The sequence below is a fragment of the Indicator indicator genome, chromosome 19 (genome assembly GCF_027791375.1).
Source record: "Indicator indicator isolate 239-I01 chromosome 19, UM_Iind_1.1, whole genome shotgun sequence".
In the NCBI taxonomy this organism is placed as follows: Eukaryota; Metazoa; Chordata; class Aves; order Piciformes; family Indicatoridae; genus Indicator; species Indicator indicator.
This window is the reverse complement of record NC_072028.1, coordinates 6,591,874-6,617,328: the sequence shown is the minus strand read 5'-3', so window position 1 is coordinate 6,617,328 and position 25,455 is coordinate 6,591,874. Positions and strand designations below refer to the sequence as shown.

Sequence of the window (25,455 nt, the reverse complement as noted above, 5' to 3'; positions counted from 1 at the left end):
ATATATCTGAGGCTTTGCTGAATTGTAATGCTAATGCATTGGACTATTAAGGCATCAGGCCTGATTTTTAGTGACACTTGTGATAGTCAGAAGAGATATATTTCATCCCACAGTTAATTAGGTAAAGTCTCTGACTAACTTTCCTGGTACTCCCTTTCAAGCCAGCAGCTCTGCTAGAAATTAATTCCAGTGAGTTCTAAATGACAGCAGGAGGGCCTAGCAGCTGAAACCTGACATCAGTGCAAAATATTTGTGCTACCATTGATTTAAACCAGGCTTTGTTCCGGGTGCACTATGACTACCCGTGATTAAGATCAAATCCTTCTGCTAGCAGAAATAACACTGAGCAAATGTGAAATATGTAGGCACTGTCATTGCTTACTGTTTAACAGCTTACCTCATAAATCCTGGTAAAGGCATTCCACAAAACTAGCCAGAAGTAGTGTTACACCCCAAGCACTTCCCTCAATATTCAGTCAAATGCCAAAGTGTTATCAACGAAGTACTAAAACACTGAATATGAATATGAAAATTCACTGAATTTGAATATAAAACAAGGTATACGTTTTACTTTTAGCAAAACCAAGTCTTCAATCAATCCAGTTTTCTCTGCTGCATACTTTCAATATTGCACAAAAATGTGCACATTTCTTAAATACCACAGAACCACTTTTTTGCTCCCTCCTTTCTTTAACATGCATCTCAGCCAGATCATGCTCATCCTTTTTCCTTAGCACATTGCTCTCTTCATAGCAGCATACAGAAAGTTGGTTTAAGGAATATGAGCTTAGAAACTGACATCCTTTTCTCTCTTTTAAATAAGGCAGGGAAAAAACCTAAATAAAAAGAACCAACATCCTGAGCTAAGATTAAAAACTGCATTTATATTAAAGAATGGTGTCTTTTTACCATTGAAACTGAAGCTGTAGATTATTTTGTGCTGATAAAGTACCACAGTGGGCAAAGAACTTTCTCAAAATGAACAATTTACCTATAAGAAAGCAAACAAGTTCATATAATCCATTTATGGTTGATTCAGCTTTAGAGGAATTTCTTATATAAATATATCTCACCCCAGGGAATTGTTTTGCCAAAATAACTGATGAAAGTGTTTGAGCATCTTAACACTGATAATTAATAGGATTTTTCAGTATCATGATGGACAATGACATCTTTCCATATACATTAACCACCATATCAAAGAAGAGACAAAACCTTGCAGACTCTAAGAGCCAAACATATCAGAAAATAGAAAATTAATTAATTTGTCACTTTTAGTAATGCAAAATCAGTGACATGTTTTAATGATCATCAAAAAGTGTTTAATAATACTTTCTTAAAAACAAACAAACAAAGAAACAACATTCCAGAGCTCAGCAATTATCACTTTAAAAATCTTAATTAATAGTTCAGTTGTTCAGCTGACATTTCTGATATTCTGCTATTGTGCTGGAATGATTGGCTAAACATAATCAAGTACCGTTATGTTGTTATACACTTAGATAGCAATCACAAGTTTTGTTTTAAGTTTAGGTGTCAACTGATCAAGAAGGATTGCCACAGGTAGCTCTTTCCCAATCTCATGAATAATACCTTGCCAACTACAGTTCTGCACAGACTTAACAATTTATAGTGAACCTTACCTGCTTTTGTGGCCCCATAATTATTTTTATTATGCTTTGTGGCAATGTTGGCTGCCAAAAAAAGGTTGTCCTAAAATCCCAGTGTGAGAAAAATCAATTTTCAGATGCAAATGAGGGTGCCATAGGTGACATTTTTTATACCCAATAAATTGCCTGTCTGTGGCTTTGAACTAATGGAGACATAAACAAGAGAGATTGGTGCCAAGGTATTGCATTATAATCTTAGCGAACTTTTATGAGACTCGTGCTATAAGCTGCAAAGAGAAACTAAAAGAGAAGGAGAGGGCATGAACAATTTGAGGAAACCTGTAAGAATAGATACAGATTTTCCCCCCCACCCTGAGCTCCCATTTGCCATCTACCTATGTTTCCTCCTTTTCTAAACCTTCAGTGCCATTCACGATCTGTTCTGTGCCACATCTTTTACCTGATTATTATTCTTCATCTATCTTTTTTATTACACAGATAAAAGGGTTACAACAAGATCACTCTCTTTCCCTCCCTCATCCCCACCTTTTTTTTTTTTCTTTTCTCTGAATCACAAGCACTTCAATTTTTGTATTAATGCATGAAGAGATATAGTTTAGTACTGTGTTATCAAATCTATGTACTGACACCACAACTTTCCAAGGAACTAAAAGAAATACACTGAATCTTGCATTACCTTTAAAAACAGCTGGGACTTGCAGTGACCCCACTGAACACGTCAGATACAGCTACATTTCAAAAACATGAGGAGGGCCGGATTTGCACAAAACAAATAGCAGGGGGTTTATAGGCTTGTCTGAAGCTTATCTTGAATAATCACAAACTTCTTGAGCCTATAAATTTAGGTTTGAAGTCCTGAGACATATTTACTCTTGCAATACAAAACAAAATTTTTAGGCTACGTTGATAATATTGTTTCCAACTATAGCTGAAACAAAAGATGTGATTACATACCAGCTTTTCAAACCGCTTCAAAAGATGTAAGTTCAAATCTTAAGCTTTTGAAACTTTAATCTTGAAATAAAGATCAATCTTTTTGTTCTTTCATCTTTTTTAATGTTCAGAAAAAATGAACAGTGCTAAAATGACAAAGAACTGAATCCTGCATTAGACTTATTTCCATGCATACCCGGGTGAAAGACTGGGATAGTAATTAATGGAAAAAAAAATAAAACCCCCTTTTCAACCTCTTATTGTGAACCCTCAACAAATAGTAGTATTGTTGCTCACGGTTTAGTTGTGCTTTGAGATCTGTTTTTTATAGGGTAGGAAGCAGAAAAAGATAGTTTCTTCTGTTGCACATCTAGTTCCCTTTGCTTGAAAAATTCAGAGCTCCCTTTCAAGTCCATAGAGCCATGTGCCCCTTGACTTTGCCTGTCAGCATCATCAGCATTACAAGGAAGCAGAACAGGCTTCTAATACTGTGCAGGCATAACTCTGGAAACAGAGGTTGAAGCTTTTGTTTATGCCACTTTGGTTGGCTGGCCAAATACCATGAATGTATTCCTCAGGGGCAACAGTTTATTCCCATTGCCAGAGCAACGCCTGGCAAAGCATGCATATGGAATGCAGGGCAACAAGCCACAACCATCTCCACCCTGTCCTTTCTGCAAAGAGAAATAACCATGGAAAGTACAAAACATACTCTTCCCTGCCTTTTAAGGTCACCACAGAAATTTACTTCACAAGCTAGCTTCTCACAAGGGAAAGCTTCTCCTTCTTCTATGACTCCATTTCTTCATGGTCTTGTAACTCATGCAAGTATTTGGAAAGAAAATTTTTGATTCGAAAAGTCCACCAGTGACTTTGGTGGCCAAATTCCTTAATCAGATTGACTATCTGTATCACTGCTGGTAATGCAGCAAGTGCCTAGCAGAAAATTCCCAGGTGGTAGAGATTTACCCTCTAGTAAATTGACACTGCAGAAGAGTACCATCATCATCTACAAGCACAGCAGGAACTTCAGGGGTGAACATATTGCAGATCAGAAGCACATACCATAGATTAGAGCTCAGTTCTACTTTATTTTGCAGTTCTTCCTTTCTGGAAGCAGCTTCATATTGTATGGGCACAAATCCTACCCGTAAGACTAAGAAATAGACCCAAGGATTTTCTGTTTTTCTAACACTGGACCAGTTTTGACTAGATCACAAGTCTCAGCAGAAGTCACCAGTCAAAAGATCAATCGCATTAGATTCATCAATTTATCTCTGTTCAACAGCAAAAGAGAAATTGGAATAATATATATTATAAAAAAAACACTTCAAAAAGACAAAGGAAAAATTTCTTAGATACCAGATACCTTCTTTGGCAGTATATCAGGGGCAGAAGATTTACAAACAAATGTAATGGAAAAGCTATTAATGCGCACAGGAATTTAAATGCAAAATAGAAGATATATTATAGCATAGTTTTATGAACGCTTACTAGACTTAGAGACCCAGTGTACCTTAGATTCAGCATGCTTTAAGTAATTGTATTCCACATGTAAACATTAAAGAATTAAATATACTAAAATTAATTTAGACATGGTAAAAGTTTCTATGAGGAGCCTCCTGTTATGTCACACCTGCAGACAGTCTGCTTTATTGACAGTTACTCTAAGAACACGGCATTCCCATTTCCCAGTGGTGGATGTGAAACAGTCACCTAAGGAAACTCTTTCATAATTAGAACAAGGCAGGTGCTAAACCTATCCCTTGGCTTATCTATGTCTTTGTAGCTGGAGTTCATTAACTTGTCAGCACTGATTCCTCTTGAATAGGGAAGTGAAATGAAAAAAATGATGTGCAAGTCAATATCAACTGTTCTCATTTAGCACAGTGTCAGATATAAAATATTGAGAATGAAAAAGAAACTTTCTTTTGGAAGAACATGCTTAGTATACCATGTTTTTATAAGAGAATTACTCCAGTGAATTAAGCTAGTGGTCATCCCACAATAAAAGTTACATCATGTTAAAAGTTACAGAAAATAATCTAAATCCCACTTTTATTTTCAGTTATTTTTAAAATGTCATTAATTTAAATAAATGGGAGGAGCATTTGAGAATATGTATTTTATTTTCATTATCTGTCACAAAAACTGTATAACATATCCATGTATATATTGAGAGAGAGAGATATCCACTAAAAGGACTTCCACATAACTCACCATTACACCACGAGTTCTTAGATATGTTTTTGGAAAATATATTTCACACATGGAAATTACACTTATTATCAGAAGAGAATACAAGTTAATCTTCATGGACATGTGAAATAATAGTAATGGGGTGTCAAAGGCCAGAGGAAACCTGGAGATGAGCATAGGGTAACAGCAACAATCTATTCATATATCCTGAAATATGCTGAATTGCTTGTTACCCTTCTAGAAAGAATGGGTAAAAGCCAGTAAGGTCTACCTGGTAAACTGCAAGCCACATCAAGACCTCCAAGATGCCACTGCTTCTGCTCCCTGAAACTGAACTTAGATGGCTTGGAAAAGAGTTAAATCAAACAACCAAGTGTAACAGCCATAATTTCAAAATTACTAGGTCTCTGCCAGCAAAAGGCAAAGATCCCCTCAGTCCTGTATCTAAATATTTTATCTTTAATATACTTAGTGAGTACCTTCATTTTGTACACAGAAATATGATGCAGAGTGAAGACTGTCAGTATTGCTACACTTCTTCCTTTTGTCATTCTGTTCGTCTGAAAGCTCTTTGGACAGATTCTTTTACTGCATGTATGAACAAAGTTTCACAAGCCACAGTTTTTGCAAGTTCTTCTATACCACTACAGTAAAATGAAGGAGAAAGTGCAAATGATTAATGTTTTTCCTCACTCCCTTGATTCTCTCAAACACATACCCTTACACTTAAAACCAGAGTCTTCCTTTTGTCTAGAGTCAAGATTAATTCCCCTCACCTTTTCTCATTTTATACTTTTAAAGACCAAGTCTTAATCAAGTAATTTATCTAATTCACAATTTTTCTGAAACATATTTTTAGTTAATAAAATGAGCCTGAATACAGCCTAATGCACTGAGTACCAACTAAAAGAAAAGACACAATAATTATCAGCACTGACAAGGAATTGGGAAAGCCATTAAACAAAACCAAAATAATTTACCCCCTTCAAACCTCTCTTTCATATTTTTGTACCACCAAGAGACAAAGGAATCTTGTCCCTCAAGTCAACCAGCTACTTTTCTGTTTAGCAGACAAATATTAAAGGAACTCCTTCCCTTTTATGCTTCTAATTAATTTCTCATATTTTTCCTTTAATTGATTTAAATAAGACATGTTAAAGTAGGAAACATTTCCATTTGTGATACAGATGATTGAACTTTTCTGGCAGATGTCAAATTTATTAAGCATCATAGGACTGAACAGAATCTGTCTTCTGCTATTTACAAATTTGAGATATAATTTTAAAGCAATTATAGTCAACACACAAAATCTGAGATTAAAAGCAATTGAATAACTGTGAAACTTTCGAGGTCCTTTAAAGAGCTACTTGATCAAAAAAAATATTGATTTTGCAGGAATTCAGCTGAAGTCACAAATGGCTTCAAAATTAACTTTTTTTTTTTTCTTTCCTGTTTCATAGACAAAACATAACTGGTATACTGTGACTGCCCACTAACATTATGCACAATTAATATTATATAGATCAACTTCATACTAATAGTGTTCAATAGAAAAGACTACATCGTATAAGAGTTCTATTAATGCATTTGGTTTTCCTGGCAATTAAACGACATGGGAAGCACTAACAATTAACATCAAGGTCACCCTCAAATAAATTTTTGTTTGGACACTACTCAGAGCAGATTTATGAGTAAAATTCAAAGCTCATTAAAGTCGGTGGAATGACTCCTGTTGGCTTAATGGGGACTGCACTTGGTGTACTGCTTTCTATGTTTTCCTATGACGGAATTACACGCTTAATTACCCGGTTTTGTGAATAACCATGCCTAAAATCAACTCTGTAATGTAAAGTTTGAAGCTTTACCTTGTATATGCGTGCAACTTTGTCAGCAATCACTTTGTTATAGATTTGAGCCAAATTCAGAGCCAGGTCTTCCCCAACTTAGACTTTAATAACCATACCAGCTTCAAAAGGATAATTGTTGGGAGTGGGGGGAAGGGAGCAAACCATGTAAGGGCAACACAATACAATGGCACAGAGAAAACAAAGTTGTCTGCTGATAGGGCCAGAATGTGAGTTATGCTTCCCTACACAGCTACGCAAGTGATGACACATAGTTAGAACTATCCATAGTTCCTTTAACAAAGATTGGAGAAATCTTCCCCCTTCAAGTAGTTCATATGGCAACAGAATAACCATAAAGGACAGGAAATGGGTACAGCTTTGCGTCACACTAAGCTAATTGCACATGAGTCGGCAATTTTTCCCTTGACCTGCTGCTGAAACAATTCACCTCTGTTGAAGACCCAAACAAGGGCAAATAAATAAAAATTGCTCTGTATCAAATTGAAGGTGTTGACTGAAAGAAAGAGGACAGAGTAATCAATTGTATCAATTTTAAGATTACTTTAAGTAGCAGGAACATGACTTTATTGAAAAACGACCACATATTGTTCTTCATAGGAAAAAAAGCACAACTTATCCATATTCCTGTATCATATTTCTAAGCACAAAATTAGAATTTATGTACTGAAAAGAACATGTTTTAAAGTTTGTCTTGTAAGATATCTCACACTAAGGTATTAGTAATGTTTCTGCAATCATACCTGGAAATTAAATACGTGTGAACAGTTCCAATGAACCTCTCATTATGGAGGTTCCATTTTTATATAATTAATGGTAGAGAATCAATGAGTCTATAATTGACCACTGTTGACTGAGCCAGCAGCAAAAAAAAAAAAAGCTAAACAGTGAAATCCACATTTCCTAAATGAGGAATTGAGTCTACGTGGCTTATTTGTACCATCAATTCTGCTGCAAAGTGCTGGTAGGATTCTAAATCAAATACAGAATCCTAGCGTTATAATCACCTTAATCTAAGATAGAAGTTTATAGTTTGCAGCAAGAACAGCAATAAGAACAGAAGATCTGGTGTGAACAGTCTTGTTGCCAGATGCTGGCACGCTGGAGCAGGAGTGAATACACCTGGTCCCACCAGGGGTTTTGTCTACCAACACTGTCTTTCAGCAGTCATGAATTTCCTGTCAAACAGATTGGCTGACATTTTGTTTCATCTTCAGGGAAAAGAAAAAAAGTCATAGGTGTGAGAATATTCTTCTCATACAGAGAAGAAACTGCAAAGAGTAGTGTTCATCAACCAGGAAATTTGAATTTACTGGAATTTTTGTTAGTGAGTTCAACAAATATTCAAATCAAAATTATAAGCCTCACAGGAGCTCTCAAGAGCCCTACTTCATGAGGGCTGACATCTGACCTGTGCTTGAAGGAATCTCTCTGCATTTTGATATAGACTTTTAAACTGTTAGCTGTGCAAACATGAACAGATTTTGTACTAGCTTTCCTGGATTATGGGGATGTCAAAACAGTCAGGTGATACTAAAGTGTACTAATCTCAGTGCAGGTATAAAACCTTCAGCATCTCCTATGATAGATTAACATTTCACAGGATAATAATCTTGAAATCTCTACACAAAAACTTCTGTGTTGTTATCTGAGAATGAAATTTTGGTGCAGTCTTTCAGATTTTAAAACCCTTGTCCTGTTACTATTCTTCCAGCTGAAGAGAGGATAAATCTTTGTACACCACAATAATGTTCAATACTGTAAAAAAGCCATCAAAGAGCGAAAAAAAAACACAAAAAAATCACTATGTTAACATACAGCATCAAACAGAATCTAGTAATTGGATTTCTTTTTATTTTTTTAATAGCTCACAGATTATCACTAAATTGTCAAAGAGAATAAAATCCTCATCTGATGTATATATTTTTCATGTGTGCTCTATCAAACCTGAAAAGATGTTGGTCATCAGGCAAATATGAAAACGTTTTACTCTGTGTTGTTTCTTACTAGCAAAGACCTTAAAGCTCCAGAAAATCTTGTCATTTATATATTTATACTCAACCATGACAGGAGTAATCTGAAGAAAGACTTTACACACATAAGAAAAAAGAATACCAGATTTCCCTTTGTGACTACATAGGTCATGTCACAACTTCTTTGACAGAAATCATTTTCCAGAAGTACCCTCCAAAACAGTTTACCCATTCTGCCTTGATATTAGCTATAGGGGTATTTGGGCACATAAAACATCCAGTAGTCCTCCAGTGTGATTAGTACCATTGTACAGACAAATGCACTTTAAATACAGTTAACATGTAACCTATTTGAGATTGATGATGCAAAAAACCAGGACTATCTTGAGCAGTAGAAGCTACAATATTGGACTAAAATTTTACAGTTTAGTCCACAAGAAGGCCAGTACACCAGCACTCATTTTAAAAGGATTATAGTCTATTCCTTATCTTAAAAAGCTGCATATAGTAGATCCTCAATTCATTTATCTCCAAACCACAAAGTCATTCTAGAGATCGAAAAGAAACTACAGACAAAATGATTTCAAGATAATTTCCTGCTGAGTTCAAGTCTATGCCAAATTCTTCAGCAAGTATAGAAGACCAACACCAATGATGTTAGCTTACATGAAGGTAAATTAAAATGTATCTGTTCACAGTAGTTTGAACAGTTGCTGGCTAAATGACTTTGTTGTTAGAACTTGAATCAAACCAGTTACAAGAACAATTAATAAAAATATTTTAACAAACCTGTTCCTATTCACCATGAATCTTCTTGTATATACCAAACAACAGCCACAGTGGGGCAGTAAAGAAACTAGCGGCCAAACTCAGTCTCTTATTTTCCACCACTACATATGCTTGATGTTTACTTTAGTGAAGAATCTTTTGGGGTTTTTTTCTCACAGTAATAAAGGACATTGAAGAATTCTAGTGGTAACAAAAGTATTAGCAGGAGCCAATCACTGTTCATAGCAGCACTACTGGCCATTTCAAATTAACCTGCTTTCCTCCACTCTCTTCCTGTGCAATCATTATCCCTATGTGCCCCTTCAGTAAGAGGGGGAAATATATAAGCAACTAATAAAACAAGTTTTTCTAAGATGGATCAACTGGTTAACACAGTTTATTCAGTTTGATTTGGTGGCGAAATAAGAAGTGAGGAACTGGACAGTTAATAACTCCAAGATGACTGAAAACATTACCAGAGCTGTTTAAGTAGATGTCAAACTATATTACACTTTAACGTTGTCATTCTTTTGCTGAATATTTCTTCAACTTGCCAAGTTATTAGAGGTACTTGAGAAAAGTAGCTGCAAAACAAGATGCAAAGGAAGACTTTAAAGTAACAGAACTGTGATGATCAACAAATAAAGACTTTTATCTCCAGAAAGAGACATCTGTCCTTGCAGTGCCAGAATCAATTCTTGAGGGAGGACAAATGTAGACTTTTATCCTGTGATGCTCCATTAAGTGCCTAAGATGTGGGTTGAGATAGGTGTTACTATAATAACCATAATAAATGTTCCTCTGGGTTTGTGAAAACCAGCATGGAACTATTGGGGCAATCATTAGGGATGATTATTGATGTCTCTGATGGAGAGAAATGGCTAAACTTGTACTCAGGAAATCATTTTTTCATGTGAATAATTCCTCCTATTACGGCTCTCTCTCAAATGCATCCTGTTTCTGGAAGCTGATGGAAAAGCTTATAGCGGTAAAACACCCACAATATTTTGTGTTTCTGATGCAAAAAAGAATCTTGAGTTTAGTTTTGAACACAGCTTAATTTGATCTCCTCTTGTAATTGTCACTGTTCCTTAATAAATCTGAGGTAGGTGTCATAGAGTGACTGCATCATTCCTACATGCCAGATGAAAGACCAGCTGTGGAAGAAATGGACAATTTTTCTTCTGCACCAGAAGTCTCAGACATTCTTCTGGTTTCTGTAACATCTCTTGTTCATTATGGATTTGAGGACATTAAGGATCTCATAGCAATTTTAATACTGTAGAGAAATCACCATGCCCTTTTCCCAAACCTCTTATTTAAAAATGACTCTGTTCCTATACTAATGTGAAAAAGGATTGTGAAATAAGCGTCAATAATAAAGATGTCTCTGCAAATATATCTTTTTACAGATGTATGTATACTGACACATAAACATACATATTCTTGCTCTGTGTACTTAATAGTTTAAGGATCTTACAGTTTGAAAGCAGCTTTATAAATGAAAATTACACATCTTAAGAGACATCTACTTATCCTTTATGATCTTGCTTAATGATCTACTAAATCATGCTTAGCCTGTTGCTTTCCAACTTACATCCTCATTTGCTACAATGAATTTTAAATTTAAACCTTTTCCAAATGGTTCCCTTAAATATTCCCCACAGCTCTGTCACAAATTTCCATACAATTCCATCAGTCTCTGGAGATTATCACAGACAGTTGGCATAGTTTTTTCTGCCTGGACTCAGAACAATAACAACTTGGGGAAAAAAAAAAAAAAGAATGTTAAAGCATGATGGTTTATCTTTCATCCATCAAATTAAGTGGATTTTTTTTTTTTAATGTATAGAGGACAGTTAGCATCCTACATCATAAAAAGAAGCTAATTCATCTACCAGTCAAACTCCCATAACAATATTTTAGGGGCAAAAGGTAAACAGGTACTTTCTTGGCACTCCTTGCTGGGTTGAAATTTAGTTCAGAAAAAAAATTTTATCAGTCTTTGAAAAATGTCTGCTTAGATTTGTGGAAGCTTCACCATTAAGTCTGATTAATGAAGGTAAAGACCTAAATATGTTTTAAAAGAAAACAGTATAAAATTGGTTGATTCCAGAACTGCTTTTGGTTCTAAGTTTCCACAAAAACCTTAAGTTTAATCCAGAAGCAGCCCAAGCAAGAATCAAAATGTCCTGTGGATGGCACCTGGTTTCTGCAGGGAGAACTAACAAAGAAGCCTAAATGCAGTTCAGAGCTGAAAGGGATTATGATTTTAGATATTTTTAATAAAATACATTCCTTTTGAGTATTCTTGTCCACCATCTTTCATTAGACTATTAATAAGTCAGAGTAATTAACAATTGTATTTTTTTTTTTCAAAATCATCTACTTTCACCTTTGAATCACTGTCATTCTATACTTGTCTTAACTCTGCTTGCTGCTGGAAAGCACAAAGTCCCTTTTCCTGGATAAATACATCCCTAACTTCACGTAAAGTCTGAATGTAGATGGCTCGTAAAGAACTGAACATCCACAGAAGCTAACACCTTCTTGTTTCACAGTCAGTTGTTCATGTTTCCAGTCTATAAGACCATTTTTCTCTCCTTAAATAACCAAGTACTTCTAATTTATATGCTGAAGTTGTGCACTGAGGGAAATAGAAGGAAATCCAGCTCACATATTTGATCTAAGCGTTTATACATACAGTGAATAAACTTACTCAACACTCTTTGCCCAAAAAAAGGAACATTAAGTTAATGAAAACCACCAGTGGCCCATGTTCTTTATAGTATTTTCTCTAGTATTCAACTCAATATGTAATTGTTGCTATGGCAACTGCCACATCTCTTGGCACCATAAATAAATGGATCTTTGTCAGAGCAAGCTCCAAAGCCAGTGTATATGAAACCTGCATTTCTTTGGTGGTGGGCATCTGTGCAGCTAAGCTGAGTGTATAAATTCAGTCCAGGCCTGAGGGAAAGCACAAGCCTATCATAGAGATGAGGCTCTGATGCAGAGCTGAGTAAAAGGGGGAGCATGGCAGTACATGAAAAATCATAATGTCTGTTCACAGCCATGGGACTTGGAGGGCCACTCAGAAACAGTTTACCAATGAGGTACAGCACATTGGTATGGCACTGTCAGACAAAACTCATGCTTCAAGGGTTTGATCTAAAGTCTGCTGCAATCTGATTATTTCAGCAGGTTCTGGACCATGATGAAGGGCAAAAAGAAAAAAGAGGAAGCAGGTGACTGGAATTTCTATGGGAAATAGCTTATTTCAGTGGTTAAGGAGATTTCTTATATAAAAGGAGCTCTTTGTTGTTTCCTCAACAGCAAGTGGTCTGCACAGAGGATTTGTATAAAAATATAGCCAAAAGGGCAGTTAAATGTTACTGTAGAACAACCCATCAATGAGAACAAACTCTTGCTTTTATTGACATTAGGATGTATTCTGTGAAACCTGCATTGTAGCATTGCAAACTTCAAAAAAAATAAATTAAAAAAAAAATTAGATCCTTCCACTAGTGGGAACAGTCAGTGACCAAAATACCATCAACAGACAGGTAGTAAATTCTAAAATCACTTACACCTCAGTCTGAATTCCAAGATAATAGGTGTTTGTGGTATGATAACAAACAAAAGTAAGAAGAAGCAAGAACAAGTTAAACACTCAGTGGCTAGTAGGAGAATGTTACTATATCAAGCTTTCTGCCAAACTGAACACAATTCATCTTCTCAAGATGAGTTTTCTTTTGTTTGCTCTTTAAGAAAACCCATCTTTTTATGCCTGAAGGCTACCATCACATCCAGAGGCAAAGCATATACACAGCTTTTCTGAAAATTCTATCCTATATGCTGTTTCCATCTGAATAATAATTCATAAGTACATTGTAGATATTGATGCATCCCTGTGACTTACTCTATTTTGTGCCTCAAATGAAATGCAAAACATGATATTTTATTTATACAGTGAATTACTTTTTTTTTCAGCATTATATGCAAAATCTAATAACATGAAACTTTTTCAATCTGTTTGTCAATATCTCATTGGAGAGTCCATTTTCATACTTTTGCACAGTCATTTTTAGCCTATTAGCAACTCTGTTCTAAACTGAAAAAATGCTAATATACATTAATGGGAATGATTGCTTGCTGTGTGGGAAAGGCTGGTTTTTGATCTTACTTTCCAAATAAATTATTGAACCACCAGATGACTAAAAGCAACTATTTACTTCCTTGTATGAATATTTTTTTTCTATGAAGGAATCCTGCATTCATAATAAGATTATTGATCCTTTATCATCTGTTACAAGGCAGAAAGCCATACATGAAGGATTTAAGGCTCTAGGCACTTTTTATCTCATATCAACAAAATTTGCAATCTCTATCCTGCAGGGATAAAGCAAAGAGTAAGACACAAACAAGAAATGATAATGCTTAAATCCAAGGAGCTTAGTTTCATTGTTTCTGTTTGATACTTTAGAAAACAAAGGCATGGGTATAAAACACAACTAGCACAAATGTATATTCAGGCAGTGACTTGGTAGGAAATAGAATTTAGGTCTACAAAACAGTTGGCAGTTTTTGGCCAGGTTGCCTTTCCTGTCCCTACTACACTGAACAGAGCAGAATGCTAATATTTGGAACAGTGATGGTCAGACCAAGGGGAAAACAGAAGAGGCCTATCTGACTAGTCCCTGGCTGTTAAGAAGTGGACTGGACAGAGTAGCAGGACTAGAGCAACTTCATTTCCTCCAGAGTGAAGTACTGCTGGAGACGATTTTAAACTCTGTCTTAACATGCTGTCTCAGGCTGTGATCTTCCCTCTTATCTCTTCTTTTCTTTCTCCTATTCCTTTTCCATCTAGTGCCTCAAAAAGTGTCCTGAGGATTTGACAGTTTTTGTTTAATCATTTCATCCTTCTATATGGAAGACTGCTGAGCACCATACAGTGAAGACTATGAGACTGGAATTTCTGAATATCTGCCTGCCCTCTTATCTGCTTTAGTGATGGACTATTGATATCCCCCTCCACCCCCCTTGTTTCTGTGATGTTATAACAAATAAAAGTTCTAAAAAACTCCCTTTGCTGTGAGAGAAAAAGGGCTATATTTTGCCAACACACACAAAAAAAAGGCAGAGAAATACTTCTTTCCAAAGTTTTCTTCTAGCTCACGGTGTACTAAGGGTATATTCATTAAAACCAGTATCTGATTAAAGAGGGAGAAGGACTAGCAGACAACTATTTTATTTAGCCTTGGAGGACACAGTTCAATTCCCAGTTTGCTGCCTTTTGCAACTCACAATCTGTTATGAGACTCTACAAAAGATTGGTTGTATTTTCTGTCTTCCACAAAAACAGAATCTTTAAATAAATCAATCAATCAACTAATGGATGGTCAAGTTGATGACATTTCCAACTTGTGGTTGTCCTATTATTTTCCTAAAAGAAACTAGGAACTGGGTAAAACGTAAGGTAAAATAATAAATAATAATAATTTTCACTCATCAGTCAGTTTGTTCCAACTAGAGTTTGCAATTTTTTTTTTTCCATTAGGGATCTGAACCTTAGCAATTCTCTGAATTATTCAGAAGGAACCTAAAGTTCACTTGAGGAATCCTGGGTGAATCAAAACGTTTTTAACATCACCAAGCATTCAAGTCCTGATGCTGTGAAAGGGTATTAAGCAAACACTGGGCAAAGCAGAGCAGCAGCACAGGTGCGCATGCCTCACCAGCACTGCCCCATGGTGAATACAAGTGAACTGAGTTTCTTTCACTGAGGACTCTGATTGCCTGAGAGTACAAGTGTGTACAGACAGGTAATTATTAAAAAGGTGCCACATTGTAAGTTGCACCTTCTATAGGCCCATGGCAATGCTTCTGTGTATTCCACACACCTCTTAAATGTGACAGTAGCTTTTTTGTGAATGCTACTCTCTGTCAACACAGCAACCAATAAATCCTGCCAAAATCATGAAAGGAGGGGGACACTAACAGCAGGTTGCAAAAAGCCATCTAAGTATAATCTGATGTTCAGATTTTTGCTCTCAATTGCATATACACATATCTGTAGGCACAGACATTCATGGTTTTGAAGGTATTTTGCAGAAACATCTAGACATCTGGAAAAGCAGCAGTGCTGTATCTGCTCTTCTGTCACTAGACCCTGCAAAAGATTCTGTGATCAGAGAGGAACAGCCAAGTTGGCTGATGATGTTGAGGAATCATCTATCTTCTCCTGTTGTAGTCAAGGCCTCCCTTTGATAGAAAGCTACAGGCTCTTCAGACCTGATGTACTTCTGGCAGAAAAGTAAGAAAACATGCCCTTTGGATTAAAAAAGCAGAGTTAAATACCTAAGTGGTGTTCCAGCAGCCATATTCCAGACCATGCTATGGCCGTGAAGTTAGTTTAAGTGATCACATAGGACCGAACTGATGAGTGAGGCCAGCTGGAATCTTCCTACATCTTCAGCACAAAAGTCACAAGTCTCCATTACTAGAATTCCAAACCATTTTCTGCAACACTCCAGACTGCACCTATAAATATTTTCAGCGTTACTCTGAAGTATGGTTGGTAGCAATCTGTAAATTTTAGAAATTATTCTCTTTCTTCTTAGGCTAAGACTGCCAGTCGGCACATTAGAGATCATTGTTGTCAGACATTTCCAAACAGACCGGGAATCCGCAATTAGAAACGTTAACAATGGGATTTCACAGATGTAGGTTACACACTTTCAGAAAAGAAATGGCAGTTGCTGGCAGTGGGGAAATACTTAAGAACTACTTATCTCCTAATTAAACAAGGTACTGTACTCTAAGTAGTGAATGCTAAGCAATGCTCTAGCATGTGCTCATCTTAACCTTACAAAATTACAATGAATTGCAAAGACTCTATCTGAGCATTTCTTAGGCAAGACTTCTTGAATAAACAGATGGAGAAGTTCTGCTGTTTCTATGCTGACACATTTAGACTGTGAAAGTGCAGGATTAAGTTCAAATTTATCATAAAATCACTTTAGATAGGACACTGTGATCTTTATATCCTTCTCAAGTGTGACAAACAGAACGACAACTGTCTGTGTTGTGTTCAAAACAGGCAAACAACAGCTGAAAGGATTGGTAAAAAGTACTGATTTAACAGCCAGAGAGAGCTGCATGAGGCCAGAGTAGGACAGCCAGCCCCAAATATCCTTATACTCTCTTGAAGGGGGGGATGATCCTCACTAGATGGATTTCTTAGTACGGATTAATGCACCATGTCAACTATCAATGACTCTGCAGATGCCAAGGATCACCATACTAAAAGGGTAGCAATCTAGTTTTAAGGTGAATATCAAAATCCATAAAGAAATGATGAGTGCAGGTAGAGATGGAGACACCTATGAGGGAAGGTGCAGTGGCAGAATGTGCCAGATTGTGGTGGGGTGAAAATTCGCCCCCAACATTAGCTTTGCTAGATCAGCTCAGTTTGGAAGCAAATGAAAGCTGTATTTACAAGCAAAACTGCAATCTACAATGAAATGAAATGAATATGTACAAATACACAGTATTTACAATATTTACAGGTATTTACAATTAACAGCACAAGCACCCTCCTGTCCAAAAGACCAGGGGAGCTGCAACAGCTTCTCTCTCCCTGCCTCCACCTTACCCCCCTGTACATATGGGAAGAGAGAGAGAAGCAGAGATATTAGACTTAGCCAAAATAAAAGTGATGCAGCCAAGGTCAACAAAGCCGGTTAGTATCTCCCTGAGCAAAGAAGCGAGAAGAGAGAGAGAATTGTTTTGGGAACCAAATCTTATGGAAGATATCTCTCCCATGGAATTGTTTAGAATAATCATTATTTTCCTTTTTACACTCAATAGTGACTTATTTACATTTTTACGACTTTCTGCTCAAGATCTGTGAAAAATTTTAAAGGCATAGTCTAAAACTACCATATATATAGACTGATTTTCTCTGTGAAGCCACATGAAGTGGTTTGAACAGAATCCAGGACTGCAGCCAAATTAGACTTGACTTTTGAATGTAATCTGGTAATAGATTTCAACACTAGGCATTAATTAACATTGTTGGAACATTTTGAGGGGAGACTATTCAAAACCCAAATATGACATAACGAGAAAAGGTCACTGACAAAGCTATATCAGTCTGTGTAAATACACATCTGCTAATTCCTGCTGATGAGACAAGATTTCCCCTAGAATATAACTTCCATAGAATATCTCCCCTCAAAGATGTTGAAGGGCTAATTTTCAAAGAAAATAATAATAAAACTTTGGAATATAATTCTCAGAGTCACATCTTCACACAAAAACTAATCCCCTGAGGTTTAATTCCAGGCCTCCTCTCAAAGGTGTCTCCTCTGTGGTTTCAGCAACCTCTGACTGAAGGAAGAGAACACCCCATTTTAAAAATGCTCCTAAGATTTCAAAAACTTGAGTGAAAACAAAGACATCTGAATGTTCTTGTGAATGCACCAGAAGGAGCCTCTCTTGCTAGTTTTGAGAGGCAGGACAGCCAAGTGATCAGCTCCTGCAAGTGGAGCTTTCCTACTCTGGCAGTGCATGGTCCTAAATGCATAGCTCTGCTATGCAAGAGACTCTCTCAAGTATGAGTTAAAATTTAGGTTTGTGAAGAAAGAACATATTTGAATAAAATTAAATTCCATGTAAGTGTTTTGATCAGACCTTTGTAGTTACACTTTCTGGTATTTTCTCTCACACTGGATCAAAACCTTTCTTCAGCCCTGACTTACATGTTTGTTCAATCTTCCCTCTAAAGTTTGTTGGTTTCTTTTTCCTGGTTGTCGCTTGTTTTTGTTCCATTTTGTTGTTGTTGTTTTTATTTTTTAATGCAATATTTAAATTACACTAAGCCATTTTACAAATGTAATAATAATGCTGGCAGTTGAAAGTCCAAATGCCAAAATAAGATAATAGATCAATCATTTTTTCCACTTCCTTGAAATTACTGGTCTGTAAAGGTACCAGGCTTAATTGTCTAGCAAGTCACCGACTTGTCTGCCTCTCTCCTAAATGCCATGACACAGATGTGAAGGCTCACATTTCCTTTTGTTACTTTCATGGTTGTGAAGTAAACAATTCAATCACAACAATTCAATCATTTGTGAAGCACTTTTCCCCATAACATGAGGTTGAGGATAATTTTACACTGAAGCTCAGAAGTGGAAAAGAACTGACATTCAATGGACAGAGTGGAACAAATATCACTAATGAATAAAGACAGAGCGTAAATATGTGTTGCTATATGTTTGCAGATGTTTATGTAGATTTACACACAGCCATATCAAATAAGCAGACATCTAAGAAAATTTAGAGTCCAAAGCATAGAATTCAGGTCTAAATATCTGGGAATGAAGTGAATGTGAAAGTTCCGTAAATTCTAAATGACACATTTAGACTATGATTTTCTAGGTTCAGTTACAGATAGACTGTGGTTCTCTGGGATAATGTACGTCAGAAGAACCAGCCAATTTCAATACTTGGGCTCTTTCAAAAACAATCTTTATATATATTTGACATTTACACCTGAAGATGAAATGCACTTTTCAAAACTTGGAAAAAAAAGTGGTTTAAATTAAACTAAATGCTAAAACATTGCAGCAATATATGGACAAGAGAAGATTTTTTGATCTCTGATAACAAATTAAAACTTCTTACAGTCCTAGACGGCATGTGTAAATATCCAGCAGTATCTCCTTGGCACTGTCTTCTAGTGTTTTGATTTATCTTACCTTCAATGCACCACGTCTTTCATTTGCTCCAACAATCAAAACTTCTGCCATATCCTCAGCATGCTCAGACCGTGCATGTACAAACACGGCTCTGCCAGCTTCTGATATATTCTTTAGTGCAACTAAAGACCCATTGCGTTCCACCTTAAAATCTGGGTTAGAAACTTCGAAGTTCAATTTGTTATTTCCCTTGCAGTCGTCAAATTCCACTGGGAAAAGAAAAAAGAAAAAAAAAAAGAAAACACACTATTATAATCGTGCACTTTGATAGACTTCAAACATCTTTATGTGACTAGTTTGTCTGCAGATCTGGGGAAGAAATGTCTCCCGATCTAAGAGGAAAAATTTTAAAAGAAGTTTTAAATTTGTGTGAGTAATTCATGGACAAATCTTACAAATATGTACTTTCAGAAGTAAGAACAGATTTTGTCCATGCCTACTGGGAAGAGGTAGGAAAGAAATAAAACACTGATCGTTTTGTGATGACTCCGATCAAATGAACAAAATGCACACCTAGTTCTACAAATTGAGTAGTAGCAATAAAGATCTTGTTATCTTCCTCATCATAAGCCTTGGATTTCTACAGGGTGTTCTGCTGGAATTGGTTTACAGAATATTCAACATCATAGTCTGCATGACAGAAAAACCAAAGTGAAACATTTCCCACTAACTGATAGGATAGTGATATAAAGCATCAGCTGCACTATCAGGATAGCTAAGTATTATGAGAATTTTTAATTAAAGAGTAGCTGTCAATAACCTTTTTCCACTTTACATGGAAGACTTACATTATTTAGGAAGGCTGGAATAAATAGAAATAGAAACAGGTCTCTAAAGTACAAAAGTTTGAGACTTGGCCTCAGGTTCCTTCTCTGAGTGCAACAGGTTTACTTTGTACAAAATACTGGAAAAACAGATCAGTGATCTAACTACCAGCTATATAATTAAGAGGTCTTCAACACAAACCTCTACTTGTCCAGTAAAAGTTTCAGGTTTTAACATTTCTGAACAATATAATTGCATGTGAAGCAGTTTTTTTGCAGATAGCCTGTTCTGCATTCTCTACCTGCCCTTGAGTTACTCCAGCTTTAGACTATTCATTTATCTGTATGCTCTTGCTATTTTATTTCACATTTAATTTCTATTGGATCTTTAAAAACTGCATTATTCTTTCAGAAACAAACAGAAGTACAGAACATCAAAGACAATGTAATTTTAGTAAAAATAAAAACCTTTTCATAATGGTTTAAATTCACTGATAGTAGAGGGCCACACAACACTCCTGGGAAGCTACACACAAATCCTCTTCATCAAATTTTTCATCTGTTTGCAGGCATACCAACTTGAAGACACAGCTTCTAAAGGACCTCATGGAGATCCTTCCTCTCTGAGCATTCACTGGGAGTCAACCCCAAAGCAGAACCATCACAAGTAAAAAGAACTATGAACTGTTTCTAGTTCTGGAATTTGAGTACAACTTAGTTTTATGACAACTATTGATGAGAGAAGTTAAATTAAAATTAACCCAAAAAGTAATTACTCAAATGTCTGGATTGCAGAATAAGGTGAGGGACATGATTTGCCGAATTTGCAGTGGTGGGTTGGCCTTGGGCTACATCCAGATGCCCACCCAACCACTCTCTCCCTCCTGGCCTTTGACAGGGTGGGAAGTGAAAATAAGAAGAAAAAGCTTGTTGGTCAAGGTAAAGATAGTGAGACCATTTACCAATTACTGGTACAAGCTAAAGAGAACTGACCTGGGGAAAATTAATTAATTGCCAAATAAAATAGACTTATATGTTGAGAAAAAGCAAAAATTAAAAGCAGTCCTTCCGTCTCTCCCTCTGTTTTTCCCAGGCTCCATTTCACTCCTTCACTCCCAGGTCCTTGGCCATCTCTCCTGAGCAGTATGGAGGAATGAAGGATAGGGGTTGTGGTCAGTACCTAGTGGCTCCTCTACCCAGCTTCTCCCTCCTTACACTTCTCTGCTCCTGTGTGATCTCCCTCCATGGCCTGTAGCTTCCTTCAGAACAGACGTACCAGTGCAGGGTCCTCCCAGGGCAGCAAGGAATCCCTGCTACACCACCTGGAGCTCTTCCTCTTCCTCCTAGGTCCCTGAGCCCACACTACTCTCCCACACCTTTCCCCCACCCTTCCAAGCAGCGTTCTGCCCCTACACCACGCATGGCACCACCTGTGTCTTGGCGGGCTCAGCTGCAGACCCACCCGGAACCAGCTGTAACCATTCAGAAGCAGCTGGTGCTTGCCCGAACCGGCTGCTTCCAGCACGGGCCAGCCTGGCTTCTCCCCACAGAGGCCCTGAAGCCCCAACACACCAACAGGATCCAGAAGTGGGATGCTAAAAGAGCAAAGTTGGGATCCTTTGAATTTGTGCCTGGCTATCCATTTGCTGAGGTGAGTCCAAACTCCCCACTCCCCACAGTCCCATGCATAGCAATTTCCCAGCACCTGAAGGATCAGCTTCTGCACGAGTTTCAGACTTACTTACATATTTTTAACTAAAAACCGCTCCCATTTCCTATGCTCTACTTGAGGGCAAGAGAACTATTCTTGGACTCACAGGGGGATAACAAACCACAATTTCATCAGCCCATTTTCTATTTCATTGAATTTTGCTGAAAGCAAGAGAGATTATAAATATAAAAGAAACAAAATGCTCTTTCCCCTTGGATACTCCAGTGCCTCCAGACAAGCCTATCTTGGCCTGTCATGCCACAGCCCTCTGCTTGCAAAGTCTTACACCTCAGTTAGAGCAGGGGGGAACACACAGAGCTTGGGAGCAAAGGTAGCAGTTTAAAACAGCTTCACAGTGCCCAGACTGTGCTGGTGTCCATGCTGCTCTCCAAGCCTGAGAACTGCTTGGGAACTGTGGGAAGGGTCTTTGCTCACAGCAGGAGTTTGATGGAAGGCTCTCTATTAGCAAGGGCTCCCTGGTGTAAAACCACCTGATGCAATTTATGTTAGTGATACGACAGGTGGTTAAACAGATTCACTGCAATCTCCTAAAGCTATCAACACACAAAAAAGATGAAATTTTTCTGTCACCATAAGTGAGGGAAGTTGAAATTCTCTATACTAATCATTGTATAGATTTCAGCCATGACAAATTTTGAGTAGATTCTCTTCTAATTTATTTTCTTCCTTGCTTTAAAAACAAACAAGCAAAACAATGAAACATGGTCTCAGGAAGGTACTTTGCTGTACCGAATAAATATGTGCTTCTCACTCCAAAACTGCTGGTGATCTACTGACTATTAATAGCTTACAGCTGGGAAAATTTGGCATCACTCTAAGAAATTAATTATGTCAGGAGTAAAAGGTTTATTACAAAAAAAAAAATGCCTAACAAAAGGTATATTAAAGCAACCACTTAAAAACAAATTCTGTAGATCAGTGCTATAGCATCACGCAGTCAAACACTGCAGTCACATTCAAATAGAAGCCATGCTGTGCTGTGCTTCTAAAGAGAGGTGAAGCTGGCTGGGACTGCACTTCTCCAACTTTGCTGCTTAGCTCTCACAAACTTTGAGATTCCAGCATTGCTGCCATCTGTGTGCATTGCAGAAATACAAAGCCACATGCAGATTCAACACATGGAATCAGGAGAAGTATTTGGTTCTATATTCTGTACTCCGTTAGAGTATGAATTTGACACTTTTAGACCTTTTATATTTTGCTCATCTATTGACCTTGCTTTATGAAACCCTGCAACTTTTTCCAACATGAGCAGGAGTTGTTTGAGACTGGGAAATGGTTTTCTTACCCTATCTCATCCACAAGCACTGGTGCTTTCAATTCTCAATTCTGACACAGAAACAAGAGTATTTGGTAAGGTTAATAGCAAGGAGAGGGAAAGAAAATGAAAAGACTCTGAGAAGTACTGATATGTAGGAGAGAAATTAGAAGTGGGTGGAAGTGGATGAAGTGGTCATAAGGATAGAGAATACTGAAGATTGTTTGGACCAGGGGCCAACAGAAATGAAACTGAAGCCAATTGTTAAGGGAGCTCAGAAATGTAGCTTTAGATAAAATTCCTAGTCTGAAGTTAGGAGCAAATGTGTCAGAATGAGGATGCTTTCTGGACAGGGACAACCAGGGAACTTCACACAAGATTTCATTGCATTATCAGTCCTTCTCACTGGGAGTTTGCTTTCTTAAACTCATGTGGCTTCTAGGGAAAAGCCAGTGGAGATATCCTAAATTTACAGTATTTGAGTTGCCTGTATGAGGCTCCAGTAACAGCTACATAACCTAAGGAGCAGGCCCTGACACTGCCCACACTTTTCTGCCCTGAAGGAAATAAAACCTACACATTGCTGATGTTCTGATAACCATAGCCTGTTAAATGCAGAACAAAGAGGATTTTTAGGTCCTGTTCTCCAGTGAAAACTTGCTTTGTACACAAAGCCTGTCTACAAATCACTTTGTAAAAACTGTAAAGAGTAATTAAATCATTCATTCATTCCCGTGTCTTCCAATAAGAAACTAGGTAGAGTTTTGTGGGTAACAGATGTGGGAAGGTTCAGATGGATATTGAAGAAAGCTTTCCAGATGACCTTTAAAAGAGGGTGTTGAGAGCATGCTAAATACCTACCATTTCAAGGTTTTAACATGGGGCTAATCAAATACCAGTTTAATCCAAAAGCACTAAGACCAATGTCAGTACCTGATCCTGCTCCAAATAAAGAGCATGGACTAGGTGAAAAATTAGTCTTTTCCCCACATAAAATTGTAGATACAATTAATTTCCCTGGTCTTTTAGGTCTACATTAGGCCAATATATGTGAGGATCAATCAAGAAAACAAAAGCTATCAAATGCAGCGAGGTAACCATTGTGTCTTCCTTCATTTCTTAATCTTGTAGCTGAGTCCTGGACACTGAACTTTTTTCCAATACTGAAGGAAATTTGGGCATGGGACTAAGAACAAAATGAACACAAATGAACACAAAATGAACACACAAGAAAACAGCTCAAGGTGTTCTAATGAGAAAATCAATGGTTAAAAGTGCCAATTCTGAAGAAGAAGGCATGGATTTCTGTTTTCAGAAGTAAAACTTCCTATTGCAAAGAGTTCTAATAAATTATTTTTGGGCTAGCATTTAAATGATCCTCAGATATCAAACAAACAAAAGTAGTTACTAAAATCTATGCCAGTTGGATGGATAACGCATGCTCTAAGGAGTCTGCCAAGGTTCATGGGACCAAACTGACCATCTGCCTGCAATGAAAAGGTGGTATCCCAAGATACAACTTTGTTGTTTGACGCCATGATGATGTATGGTCCTTATGACCATGTATGATGATGTTTGTGATGCTCATGCATTTGTCGCAGAGGCAAATGTGAAGAAAGCCATGAGATGGACAATACTGCTCAGACTACCCACCTGCATTGCAATAGATTGGATGAATGTCAGCCTGAGGAGAGGCCACACACACTACAACCTCCCACGTGCTCCTGCACACTCACTGTGTGTTGGAGCTTAAGGACTTTAAATTGCAAGCTCCCCAGTGCAAAGATCATTTGTTCACTCCATGTCTGTACAGCTCTTGCAACAAAATCATTCACATTTGGTACTCAAGGTACTACAGAAGTGCAGGGGAAAAAAACAACCCAACCCACCCAACCATCCAGCCAAAAAAAAAAAAAAAAACCATATAAGTAACTGTTTAGATATAGCCCTGAAGTGTTGGTAATTCTGCACCAGACATGACTAGTGATTGTGTCTCACTGTCAAAAGGCAAATAGGCAATTAAACCAATGATCTAACGTTTCTTTACATGAAGACAGAGTTCTTCATTTACTGATGCATATATGACTCTTTTGATGTTCCTAGTCATGCTCCAGCTGCCAAATGAACATCTTTATTGTGCTTAATATGCCACATGGTATGAAACAAGCTCCAGAACACCTGTGCAAGAAAATGAGTATACTGCCAAGCATCTCCCAATGAAATACAACATGCATGTCACTCATCACTGTCTCTTCATTTCTCAGCCTCCTGTATTAGACTTTTATTCCTTTTTATTAAAAAAAGCTCATTCACATGTGAATTGCAATAATCATTATTTGTAGCACTTGCCTGTATCCCAAGGCTTTAATCCCTGACTTTCAGTTAATCATCATCAAAGGACCTGTTTGAAAAGAGATTCTTGTGCAAGATCCCAGGTACATTACTGTAATGATGGGAAATTGGAGTTGTGGTTGGAAATACTACCCTTTATAGATCACAGCATGATATCTCAAGTTCCTGGGATTCAACATTTCAGTGAATTCCATTCTCGCTGTTATGATATGCCAC

At 37.2% G+C, this 25,455-nt stretch overlaps 1 protein-coding gene across 1 annotated transcript in view; it reads right to left on the bottom strand.

Moving 5' to 3' along the window:
• The window catches only part of CDH13 (cadherin 13), a 466,549-nt gene that overhangs the window by 282,892 nt on the left and 158,202 nt on the right, over positions 1-25,455 (bottom strand). Inside the window, exon 3 of the mRNA XM_054389914.1 lies at positions 19,134-19,342. Coding sequence (XP_054245889.1) covers positions 19,134-19,342 — 209 coding nt within the window. The remainder of the gene's footprint in view (positions 1-19,133; positions 19,343-25,455) is intronic.